Source organism: Bombina bombina, chromosome 12 (assembly GCF_027579735.1).
Source record: "Bombina bombina isolate aBomBom1 chromosome 12, aBomBom1.pri, whole genome shotgun sequence".
Lineage (NCBI taxonomy): Eukaryota > Metazoa > Chordata > Amphibia > Anura > Bombinatoridae > Bombina > Bombina bombina.
Window position 1 is genome coordinate 28,769,917 of NC_069510.1, and position 13,187 is coordinate 28,783,103.

Sequence of the window (13,187 nt, forward strand, 5' to 3'; positions counted from 1 at the left end):
ACGTGAAAATATACACATATAATAATGTTATAGTTTGAATCTACTGGGTCTGCTGAAAAAGGGATATATAATGTGTGGGTTTCTGACTGAAAAAATACCTACACTAGCAGCATCTAAAAAATCCCAAAACAGCTCAGCACATGGGTGTGAAATGGCTTAGCGGTTAAGGTGTCAAAGGGACATGACAAGTAAAAATTAAAATGACAAATCATTAAGGGGAAACAATTTTACAGTTCACTGTCCCTTTAATTAATGTCACTTTCTCTTGTCCATAACTGTTGCAGTAACACTTCTTTTCCTCCATTGATTTTAGAAAGCTGCTGACTGGGACGATACTGCCAGCGAAAACACATCCTGTGACAAACTGGAAATCTGTCTTCAGATGAATCTGGTGTATCAAGCCATAATCGAAGAGAAAATTCAGGAGGTGGAGCTGTTAATTGCACAAAATAAAGAACAACAAGTAAGGCAAAAAACAACATATGGAGGTGCAAATATTCTGGTAATCCAATAGCAATACAACGTTTGTGCAAATGTAGAAGCAGAGCAGGCAGACAGTTTATGTAACAGCGGTCTTTAGACCGCTGCTTCATAACTGCTGTGGCTCGCCAGAAACACGGGCCCTCAAGCTCCATCCGGACCTTGATAAATGGGCGCCATAGTGTTGGTTACATGTGCAACGTTTTTGCTGTTTGTGCAACTGTTTTATACATATTAATTTACTGTTTATACCAGCAAAGTATCGCAATCATCGTATTTGCCATAATAGTCTTCTAAGGCAGTGTTTCTCAAGCGCGGTCCTCAAGTACCCCCAACAGGCCAGGTTTTCATTATAGCTAAACCAATGCACAGGTAAAATAATCAGCTGAGCAGTAACACCATGGTTACTAACTTGCTCTCACCCATAAGCTGATTATTTCACCTGTGCACTGGTGAACTGGCAGTGAAAAGGGCTGCGGGTCAGGAGTCTGATCTGAGGTCTGATGAGGACAACTGGCAGTGAATAGGGCTGCATGGTCAGGGGTCTGATCTGAGGTCTGATGAGGACAACTGGCAGTGAATAGGGCTGCATGGTCAGGGGTCTGATCTGAGGTCTGATGAGGACAACTGGTAGCGAATAGGGCTGCATGGTCAGGGGTCTGATCTGAGGTCTGATGAGGACAACTGGCAGTGAATAGGGCTGCATGGTCAGGGGTCTGATGAGGACAACTGGCAGTGAATAGGGCTGCATGTTCAGGGGTCTGATGAGGACAACTGGCAGTGAATAGGGCTGCATGGTCAGGGGTCTGATCTGAAGCCTGATGAGGACAACTGGTAGTGAATAGGGCTGCATGGTCAGGGGTCTGATCTGAGGTCTGATGAGGACAACTGATAGTGAATAGGGCTGCATGGTCAGGGGTCTGATCTGAGGTCTGATGAGGACAACTGATAGTGAATAGGGCTGCATGGTCAGGAGTCTGATCTGAGGTCTGATGAGGACAACTGATAGTGAATAGGGCTGCATGGTCAGGGGTCTGATCTGAGGTCTGATGAGGACAACTGGCAGTGAATAGGGCTGCATGGTCAGGGGTCTGATGAGGACAACTGGCAGTGAATAGGGCTGCATGGTCAGGGGTCTGATCTGAGGACTGATGAGGACAACTGATAGTGAATAGGGTTGCATGGTCAGGGGTCTGATCTGAGGTCTGATAAGGACAACTGGCAGTGAATAGGGCTGCATGGTCAGGGGTCTGATGAGGACAACTGGCAGTGAATAGGGCTGCATGGTCAGGGGTCTGATCTGAGGTCTGATGAGGACAACTGGCAGTGAATAGTGCTGCATGGTCAGGGGTCTGATCTGAGGTCTGATGAGGACAACTGGTAGCGAATAGGGCTGCATGGTCAGGGGTCTGATCTGAGGTCTGATGAGGACAACTGGCAGTGAATAGGGCTGCATGGTCAGGGGTCTGATGAGGACAACTGGCAGTGAATAGGGCTGCATGTTCAGGGGTCTGATGAGGACAACTGGCAGTGAATAGGGCTGCATGGTCAGGGGTCTGATCTGAAGCCTGATGAGGACAACTGGTAGTGAATAGGGCTGCATGGTCAGGGGTTTGATCTGAAGCCTGATGAGGACAACTGGTAGTGAATAGGGCTGCATGATCAGGGGTCTGATCTGAAGCCTGATGAGGACAACTGGTAGTGAAAAGGGCTGTGGGTCAGGAGTCTAATCTAGGTCTGATGAGGACAACTGGCAGTGAATAGGGCTGCATGGTCAGGGGTCTGATCTGAGGCCTGATGAGGACAACTGGCAGTGAATAGGGCTGCATGGTCAGGGGTCTGATGAGGACAACTGGCAGTGAATAGGGCTGCATGGTCAGGGGTCTGATCTGAGGTCTGATGAGGGCAACTGGCAGTGAATAGGGCTGCATGGTCAGGGGTCTGATCTGAGGTCTGATGAGGACAACTGGCAGTGAATAGGGCTGCATGGTCAGGGGTCTGATGAGGACAACTGGCAGTGAATAGGGCTGCATGTTCAGGGGTCTGATGAGGACAACTGGCAGTGAATAGGGCTGCATGTTCAGGGGTCTGATGAGGACAACTGGCAGTGAATAGGGCTGCATGGTCAGGGGTCTGATCTGAAGCCTGATGAGGACAACTGGTAGTGAATAGGGCTGCATGGTCAGGGGTCTGATCTGAGGCCTGATGAGGACAACTGGCAGTGAATAGGGCTGCATGGTCAGGGGTCTGATGAGGACAACTGGCAGTGAATAGGGCTGTGGGTCAGGAGTCTAATCTAGGTCTGATGAGGACAACTGGCAGTGAAAAGGGCAGCAAGGTCAGGGGTCTGTTAAGAGTGGCTACAGGGTCTTGTGTCCTAATGGTTTTATTAATATTATTATCACTGATTATTTGTAAAGCAGCAACAATTTCTATACCATAGTGCTGGGTACATGAGTAGGATATATGGTGACTACAATGATACATGGTGACAAATACAAATAAATAAACTAAACAGGATAAACTAAACAAATTATGGTTTACTGCTAAACATCATTTAATGCAATGAAGACTGTCTTGACATATTTTATGTACATAACAGGCAATAAGTATCATAAGTAAAATATAGCAAGTAACCCGTTTGCTGCCAGAACAAATCCACACTGACGACAGCAAAATGTTTTTGTTTGTTTTGGAATCTCATGTGTAACGCATTCTTAAAGGTTTCAGGAATGATTAGAAATCTCACTCTTATAGAGCGTAGAAATCTATTGTCTTTCTCATGATAGGAAGAGATGATGTGGGAACTTTCTGGCAGAAAAGGACACAGAACTGGAAAGCAAAAACTGTACCCCCTGAACCTTTCTATTGGGCATTTCATCAAGCCATACTTTAAGGATAAAGTCACAGGAGTGGTGAGTATAGTTTGTTTTTTTGGCGCATGTTTGAGAATGTTTGTTTGCACGTGTGCAGCAACTCTTCTTCAGATACCTGCAGTGTAACTTAGGTTTCAAAATGGCAGCACCCATAATCAGAGGGAGGTGCACGAAATGTATTTAATATCCCTTTTAAATATAGTAACTTTTTTTTTCTAGAATCCTGCTAGGGATCTTGGAGTTCTGATTAATAGATAATCTTACCTATATGGTGAACTTATAACATGGGTGTTTCTAGGTGTTAAGAGATACACTCATTATAACCTAGTTCTCACAATAAATCTGTTTGTGTACTTTGTATTTAAACACTATGGACCAGATTACGAGTTGAGTGCTATTTAATACTCCAGTTCGAGCGTTAACTGCTCTAGCAGTAAGCTTTTTGCACTCGTCGGGTTGTGCTCATATTGAAACTTGAAAGTAAACTGTTTATGCTCTTGCGCTAACCAGATGAGTGCAAAAAGATGGTTAGAATATTGTGTGCACATTCACATATTCCCCCATAGAAGTCATTGGAGCAAAAAAAGTGGAAACACCCTACATGCGCAATAACCTTTGTTTTATTTATTCATAAATAAATATTTCTTCATATATCTGATGGTATTTTGGTACTATATATAGATATAAAACTTGGTAAATAAAGACCTGCACTCCAATCCTCAAACATTTGAGTGAACAGCCACCAGAGTGCTGTATCAAAGAAAAACAAAACAGTCACTAATAAGATAGCACTCTCTGGGTTAAAAGTAAAACTTAGCTTTTATTGTAGACATTTCAAAGATTAAAACGATCCCATGACGTTTCGGTGCCAACCAGCACCTTTATCAAATGGTTCAAACAGTTCCTTCAGGCAGATGACAGAGCCTGACATCCACAGGGAAAAACGTTTGTCAGGCTCTGTCATCTGCCTGAAGGAACTGTTTGAACCATTTGATAAAGGTGCTGGTTGGCACCGAAACATCATGGGATTGTTTTAATCTTTGAAAATTCTACAATAAAAGCCAAGTTTTACTTTATATATATATATATATATATATATATATATATATGATATTATATATAATCAAAGAAAAGTCCAGACAAAAAAGCTCAAAGCTGTTAATTAAAAGCTTCTCATAGTATAACAAAAAGGAATAAAAAATGGCTATGAATGTGGGCCGTAAGGAGGGCTGGGGTGGGTGCCTGACGCTTTTCTGCTCCTATGGAACCTTAATCATAGACTGTGATATTATATATAGGTATATGTACAGATATATATATAAATATATATTTAGAAATACTTAGAACATATTATGCAATGTGCAGAACATTGGAATGTGAAATATTTACAGTAAATTCACAGAATAACAGTTTATTAAAAATGAATATTGCATAAATATGTATTTACATGTTTTCCTCTACTTAACTGCAAAGGCCTCCAATGCACTTTATTTATGTGTAAATATGTGTTTATATGTGTATATTTCTTTCATGTAATTAACAAGAGTCCATGAGCTAGTGACGTATGGGATATACATTCCTACCAGGAGGGGCAAAGTTTCCCAAACCTTAAAATGCCTATAAATACACCCCTCACCACACCCACAAATCAGTTTTTACAAACTTTGCCTCCAAGGGAGGTGGTGAAGTAAGTTTGTGCTAGATTCTACGTTGATATGCGCTCCGCAGCAAGTTGGAGCCCGGTTTTCCTCTCAGCGTGCAGTGAATGTCAGAGGGATGTGAGGAGAGTATTGCCTATTTGAATGCAGTGATCTCCTTCTACGGGGTCTATTTCATAGGTTCTCTGTTATCGGTCGTAGAGATTCATCTCTTACCTCCCTTTTCAGATCGACGATATACTCTTATATATACCATTACCTCTACTGATTCTCGTTTCAGTACTGGTTTGGCTTTCTACAAACATGTAGATGAGTGTCCTGGGGTAAGTAAGTCTTATTTTCTGTGACACTCTAAGCTATGGTTGGGCACTTTATTTATAAAGTTCTAAATATATGTATTCAAACATTTATTTGCCTTGACTCAGAATGTTCAACTTTCCTTATTTTCAGACAGTCAGTTTCATATTTGGGATTATGCATTGAATTATCATATTTTTCTTACCTCAAAAATTTGACTTTATTCCTGTGGGCTGTTAGGCTCGCGGGGGCTGAAAATGCTTCATTTTATTGCGTCATTCTTGGCGCGGACTTTTTTGGCGCAAAAATTCTTTTCCGTTTCCGGCGTCATACGTGTCGCCGGAAGTTGCGTCATTTTTTGACGTTATTTTGCGCCAAAAATGTCGGCGTTCCGGATGTGGCGTCATTTTTGGCGCCAAAAGCATTTAGGCGCCAAATAATGTGGGCGTCTTATTTGGCGCTAAAAAATATGGGCGTCGCTTTTGTCTCCACATTATTTCAGTCTCATTTTTCATTTGCTTCTGGTTGCTAGAAGCTTGATATTTGGCATTCTTTCCCATTCCTGAAACTGTCTTATAAGGAATTTGATCTATTTTGCTTTATATGTTGTTTTTTCTCTTACATATTGCAAGATGTCTCACGTTGCATCTGAGCCAGAAGATACTACAGGAAAATCACTGCCTGCTGGATCTACCAAAGCTAAGTGTATCTGCTGTAAACTTTTGGTAGCTATTCCTCCAGCTGTTGTTTGTAATAATTGTCATGACAAACTTGTTAAAGCAGATAATATTTCCTTTAGTAATGTACCATTGCCTGTTGCAGTTCCCTCAACATCTAAGGTGCAGAATGTTCCTGATAACATAAGAGATTTTGTTTCTGAATCCATAAAGAAGGCTTTGTCTGTTATTTCTCCTTCTAGTAAACGTAAAAAGTCTTTTAAATCTTCTCTCTCTACAGATGAATTTTTAAATGAACACCATCATTCTGATTCTTTGGACTCTTCTGGTTCAGAGGATTCTATCTCAGAGATTGATGCTGATAAATCTTCATATTTATTTAAGATGGAATTTATTCGCTCTTTACTTAAAGAAGTACTAATTGCTTTAGAAATAGAGGATTCTAGTCCTCTTGATACTAATTCTATACGTTTGGATAAGGTTTTTAAAGCTCCTGCGGTTATTCCAGAAGTTTTTCCTGTTCCTAATGCTATTTCTGCAGTAATTTCCAAAGAATGGGATAAATTGGGTAATTCATTTACTCCTTCTAAACGTTTTAAGCAATTATATCCTGTTCCGCCTGACAGGTTAGAATTTTGGGACAAAATCCCTAAAGTTGATGGGGCTATTTCTACCCTTGCTAAACGTACTACCATTCCTACGTCAGATGGTACCTCGTTTAAGGATCCTTTAGATAGAAAAATTGAATCTTTTCTAAGAAAAGCTTATCTGTGTTCAGGTAATCTTCTTAGACCTGCTATATCATTGGCTGATGTTGCTGCAGCTTCAACTTTTTGGTTGGAAACTCTAGCGCAACAAGTAACAAATCGTGATTCTCATGATATTATTATTCTTCTCCAGCATGCTAATAATTTTATCTGTGATGCCATTTTTTAGAGTTGATGTTAGGTTTATGTCTCTGGCTATCTTAGCCAGAAGAGCTTTATGGCTTAAGACTTGGAATGCTGATATGGCTTCTAAATCAACTCTACTTTCCATTTCTTTCCAGGGAAACGAATTATTTGGTTCTCAGTTGGATTCTATTATTTCAACTGTTACTGGTGGGAAAGGAACTTTTTTACCACAGGATAAAAAATCTAAAGGTAAAAACAGGGCTAACAATCGTTTTCGTTCCTTTCGTTTCAACAAAGAACAAAAGCCTGATCCTTCGTCCTCAGGAGCAGTTTCAGTTTGGAAACCATCTCCAGTCTGGAATAAATCCAAGCCTGCTAGAAAGGCAAAGCCTGCTTCTAAGTTCACATGAAGGTACGGCCCTCATTCCAGTTCAGCTGGTAGGGGGCAGGTTACGTTTTTTCAAAGAAATTTGGATCAATTCTGTTCACAATCTTTGGATTCAGAACATTGTTTCAGAAGGGTACAGAATTGGTTTCAAGATGAGACCTCCTGCAAAGAGATTTTTTCTTTCCCGTGTCCCAGTAAATCCAGTGAAAGCTCAAGCATTTCTGAATTGTGTTTCAGATCTAGAGTTGGCTGGAGTAATTATGCCAGTTCCAGTTCCGGAACAGGGGATGGGGTTTTATTCAAATCTCTTCATTGTACCAAAGAAGGAGAATTCCTTCAGACCAGTTCTGGATCTAAAATTATTGAATCGTTATGTAAGGATACCAACGTTCAAGATGGTAACTGTAAGGACTATATTGCCTTTTGTTCAGCAAGGGAATTATATGTCCACAATAGATTTACAGGATGCATATCTGCATATTCCGATTCATCCAGATCATTATCAGTTCCTGAGATTCTCTTTTCTAGACAAGCATTACCAATTTGTGGCTCTACCGTTTGGCCTTGCTACAGCTCCAAGAATTTTCACAAAGATTCTCGGTGCCCTTCTGTCTGTAATCAGAGAACAGGGTATTGTGGTATTTCCTTATTTGGACGATATCTTGGTACTTGCTCAGTCTTTACATTTAGCAGAGTCTCATACGAATCGACTTGTGTTGTTTCTTCAAGATCATGGTTGGAGGATCAATTTACCAAAAAGTTCTTTGATTCCTCAAACAAGGGTGACCTTTCTGGGTTTCCAGATAGATTCAGTGTCCATGACTCTGTCTTTAACAGACAAGAGACGTCTAAAATTGATTACAGCTTGTCGAAACCTTCAGTCTCAATCATTCCCTTCGGTAGCCTTATGCATGGAAATTCTAGGTCTTATGACTGCTGCATCGGACGCGATCCCCTTTGCTCGTTTTCACATGCGACCTCTTCAGCTCTGTATGCTGAACCAATGGTGCAGGGATTACACGAAGATATATCAATTAATATCTTTAAAACCGATTGTTCGACACTCTCTAACGTGGTGGACAGATCACCATCGTTTAATTCAGGGGGCTTCTTTTGTTCTTCCGACCTGGACTGTAATTTCAACAGATGCAAGTCTCACAGGTTGGGGAGCTGTGTGGGGATCTCTGACGGCACAAGGAGTTTGGGAATCTCAGGAGGTGAGATTACCGATCAATATTTTGGAACTCTGTGCAATTTTCAGAGCTCTTCAGTTTTGGCCTCTTCTGAAGAGAGAATCGTTCATTTGTTTTCAGACAGACAATGTCACAACTGTGGCATACATCAATCATCAAGGAGGGACTCACAGTCCTCTGGCTATGAAAGAAGTATCTCGAATTTTGGTTTGGGCGGAATCCAGCTCCTGTCTAATCTCTGCGGTTCATATCCCAGGTGTAGACAATTGGGAAGCGGATTATCTCAGTCGCCAAACGTTGCATCCGGGCGAATGGTCTCTTCACCCAGAGGTATTTCTTCAGATTGTTCAAATGTGGGGGGCTCCCAGAGATAGATCTGATGGCCTCTCATCTAAACAAGAAACTTCCCAGGTATCTGTCCAGATCCCGGGATCCTCAGGCGGAGGCAGTGGATGCATTATCACTTCCTTGGAAGTATCATCCTGCCTATATCTTTCCGCCTCTAGTTCTTCTTCCAAGAGTAATCTCCAAGATTCTGAGGGAATGCTCGTTTGTTCTGCTAATAGCTCCGGCATGGCCTCACAGGTTTTGGTATGCGGATCTTGTCCGGATGGCATCTTGCCAACCATGGACTCTTCCGTTAAGACCAGACCTTCTGTCGCAAGGTCCTTTTTTCCATCCGGATCTGAAATCCTTAAATTTAAAGGTATGGAGATTGAACGCTTGATTCTTGGTCAAAGAGGTTTCTCTAACTCCGTGATTAATACTATGTTACAGGCTCGTAAATCTGTATCTCGAGAGATATATTATAGAGTCTGGAAGACTTATATTTCTTGGTGTCTTTCTCATCATTTTTCTTGGCATTCTTTTAGAATACCGAGAATTTTACAGTTTCTTCAGGATGGTTTAGATAAGGGTTTGTCCGCAAGTTCTTTGAAAGGACAAATCTCCGCTCTTTCTGTTCTTTTTCACAGAAAGATTGCTATTCTTCCTGATATTCATTGTTTTGTACAAGCTTTGGTTCGTATAAAACCTGTCATTAAGTCAATTTCTCCTCCTTGGAGTTTGAATTTGGTTCTGGGAGCTCTTCAAGCTCCTCCGTTTGAACCTATGCATTCATTGGACATTAAATTACTTTCTTGGAAAGTTTTGTTCCTTTTGGCCATCTCTTCTGCTAGAAGAGTTTCTGAATTATCTGCTCTTTCTTGTGAGTCTCCTTTTCTGATTTTTCATCAGGATAAGGCGGTGTTGCGAACTTCTTTTGAATTTTTACCTAAGGTTGTGAATTCCAACAACATTAGTAGAGAAATTGTGGTTCCTTCATTATGTCCTAATCCTAAGAATTCTAAGGAGAAATCGTTGCATTCTTTGGATGTTGTTAGAGCTTTGAAATATTATGTTGAAGCTACGAAATCTTTCCGTAAGACTTCTAGTCTATTTGTTATCTTTTCCGGTTCTAGGAAAGGCCAGAAAGCTTCTGCCATTTCTTTGGCATCTTGGTTGAAATCTTTAATTCATCTTGCCTATGTTGAGTCGGGTAAAATTCCGCCTCAGAGAATTACAGCTCATTCTACTAGGTCAGTATCTACTTCCTGGGCGTTTAGGAATGAAGCTTCGGTTGACCAGATCTGCAAAGCAGCAACTTGGTCCTCTTTGCATACTTTTACTAAATTCTACCATTTTGATGTATTTTCTTCTTCTGAAGCAGTTTTTGGTAGAAAAGTTCTTCAGGCAGCGATTTCAGTTTGAATCTTCTGCTTATGTTTTTCGTTAAACTTTATTTTGGGTGTGGATTATTTTCAGCAGGAATTGGCTGTCTTTATTTTATCCCTCCCTCTCTAGTGACTCTTGTGTGGAAAGATCCACATCTTGGGTAGTCATTATCCCATACGTCACTAGCTCATGGACTCTTGTTAATTACATGAAAGAAAACATAATTTATGTAAGAACTTACCTGATAAATTCATTTCTTTCATATTAACAAGAGTCCATGAGGCCCACCCTTTTTTGTGGTGGTTATGATTTTTTTGTATAAAGCACAATTATTCCAATTCCTTATTTTATATGCTTCGCACTTTTTTTCTTATCACCCCACTTCTTGGCTATTCGTTAAACTGATTTGTGGGTGTGGTGAGGGGTGTATTTATAGGCATTTTAAGGTTTGGGAAACTTTGCCCCTCCTGGTAGGAATGTATATCCCATACGTCACTAGCTCATGGACTCTTGTTAATATGAAAGAAATGAATTTATCAGGTAAGTTCTTACATAAATTATGTTATCTCTGTAAATACATATGTACACATATAAATACATATGTATAAACACACACACATATATATATTTATGATCGGCGCAAATACCTGCGATAAACCTCTTATCGCTCGCTCGTAATCTGGTCCTATATATTTTGAATTTTGTACTTTTAAATAACGTGAGTGTCAAAATTAAACTTTAATGATTCGGATAGAGTTTCAATTTTACTTCTAATGTAAAATCTATTTTGTTCTTTCAATATCCTTTGTTGAAAAACATAACTAGGTAAGCTTAGGAACAGCAATGCACTATTGGAAGCTAGCTGCTAATTAGTGGCTACACACATATGCTTCTTGTGTTCAGCTGTCTCCCAGTAGTGCATTGCTGCTCTGGAGCTAACTTTAACTATGGGCTAGATTACGAGTGGCGCTCTAGCTGTTATGGGTGAGCAAAAAGGGGTTTATTGCAGCTCTTTGCATGCATTGGAAGTAGCGCTGTATTACGAGTTGAAAGTAAATGCATTTGCTTGAGCACAGTTACATTTAATGTGCTTGGGATTGAGTGATCTCAGACCTGGTTAACTGTTGCACTAAATACATTACAAAAACATTTTAAAGTACAGTTACACTCATAATAACACTATCTAATAATTCTACTGTGAGTACATATGTATTTATATGTGTATATATGTATTTACAGACATATAATACACATTAAACACATAAATACTTATGTATACATATATAGACATATAAAGTACATTGGAGCCCTTTGCAGTCAAGTAGATGAAAACATGAAAAATCATGTTTCTTTTTAATGACACGATGAGTCCATGGATCATCTTAATTACTAATTGGATATTCACCTCCCAGTCAGCAGGAGGCGGCAAAGAACACCACAGCAAAGCTGTTAAATAGCTCCTCCCTTCCCTCCCACCCCAGTCATTCTCTTTGCCTACGTTAGTGATAGGAAGTGGTAAAGTGAGGTATTGGAAAAGATTCTTCAATCAAGAGTTTATTATTTTTATAGTAGTACAAGATTGTGCTGCTTTGTTCTAGGGTGTAGCTGTAGTCCATATCAGTCTCTTCAGTGAGCAGTGGTGGCTTTAGAGCAATGGGAACTTGTGGGATATAATTCTCACTGCGCCTCCCATACATTTATGCTGCCCTAATCCTGATAGCCTAAGCAAGATTACTCAGGCTTTATCCTTTTTCCACAGGGCTATGTGAGGGAGAGGACCTCTCAAACCTGGTGAGCTGCCCTGCTGTCGGGCATATGTAAGAGGTAAGTGCTGACTTTTTATTCTGGGTCTGGGAGATCTCAGAAAGTGGGGCACTTTATTGGGACATAACTCCTATATATATATATATATATAAAGGGAGGGGATCCTGTGACAGCACATTGAAAGCAGGCACTGGGGCTGAGGAGACTAGAAGGTGGCTTTTACTCTGGGGGTTAAAAGTACTCACTAGAATTATTGTTTGGGTCACATATATGGGCTAACATGTTATCTAACATGTGGTAGCACTATTTGCCCCCAGGTTCACAAAAACCTGGGGGCAAATGTTGTTAAAAAAGGTTCATTAGCTCCCGGTGACTTCTCTTTATACATAATCATGGCGACCGGGAGATTGTTTGTTGTAACGTCCACGATGGGCGGAGCTAGTTTTGGGCTGCGCAATCCTCTCTCTATAAGCACAATACTAATAGTGGCCGGGAGATTGAGTGTTATCACGCCCATGGGGTGCGGAGCTATGTTTGAGACTGTTTAGGCTGCGCACTCTTAATTCCGATCTCGGAAGGTAGAGACATAAGAAAATAAACAATGTTGGGAATGTCTATATAGTTTCAGCACAGTCCTTATTGTTTTTGCATATGTGTGGGTATGGCCAGCGCTACTAAAACCTGCGTTCCGGATCTGTTTTGGAACAAGATGTAACGCTTATTTTAAGCTCCGTTTTTAAGAAAATCAACAAATCAATCCAAGAAGCCTGCTGTTGAATCAAAGACAGCATGAGGGGCATGCACCCGATCCGTAAGGGGGCAGGTTCTCCTTTTTCAATCAGGTTTGGTTTTGTGATCATGATTCCTGGGGGGGGGGGGGGTGTCCCAGGCAAACAAATTACAGTTCAAGACTTTCCTCCCAGGGGCAGGTCCCTGCTTCAAGATTATTGGCATACCAGACAAAGAGAGAGGCGCTCTTACACTGTGTACAGTTCCTCTCCGACCTGGGAGTGACAGTTCCTGGTCCAATGCAGGAATGAGGTCGGGGATGCTATTCCTATCTGTTCAGGGTTCCCAAGAAGGAGGGAATCTTCAGACCTATTTTAGAATCCACACAGGGTTCTCAGAGTGCCGTATTTCAAGAGGGAAACTATCTTTCCAAAAGGGTCAATTAAGACCACGGGGGAATTGAAGGATGCATACTAAATGCATGTTCCCATCAACAAGGACTTAAATTTCTAAGGTTTG

At 40.9% G+C, this 13,187-nt stretch overlaps 1 protein-coding gene across 1 annotated transcript in view; it reads left to right on the forward strand.

Moving 5' to 3' along the window:
- SNAPC4 (small nuclear RNA activating complex polypeptide 4) overlaps nucleotides 1–13,187 on the forward strand; it is a 221,792-nt gene that overhangs the window by 25,037 nt on the left and 183,568 nt on the right. The window contains exons 4-5 of the mRNA XM_053695908.1: nucleotides 314–502; nucleotides 3,270–3,395. Coding sequence (XP_053551883.1) covers nucleotides 314–502; nucleotides 3,270–3,395 — 315 coding nt within the window. The remainder of the gene's footprint in view (nucleotides 1–313; nucleotides 503–3,269; nucleotides 3,396–13,187) is intronic.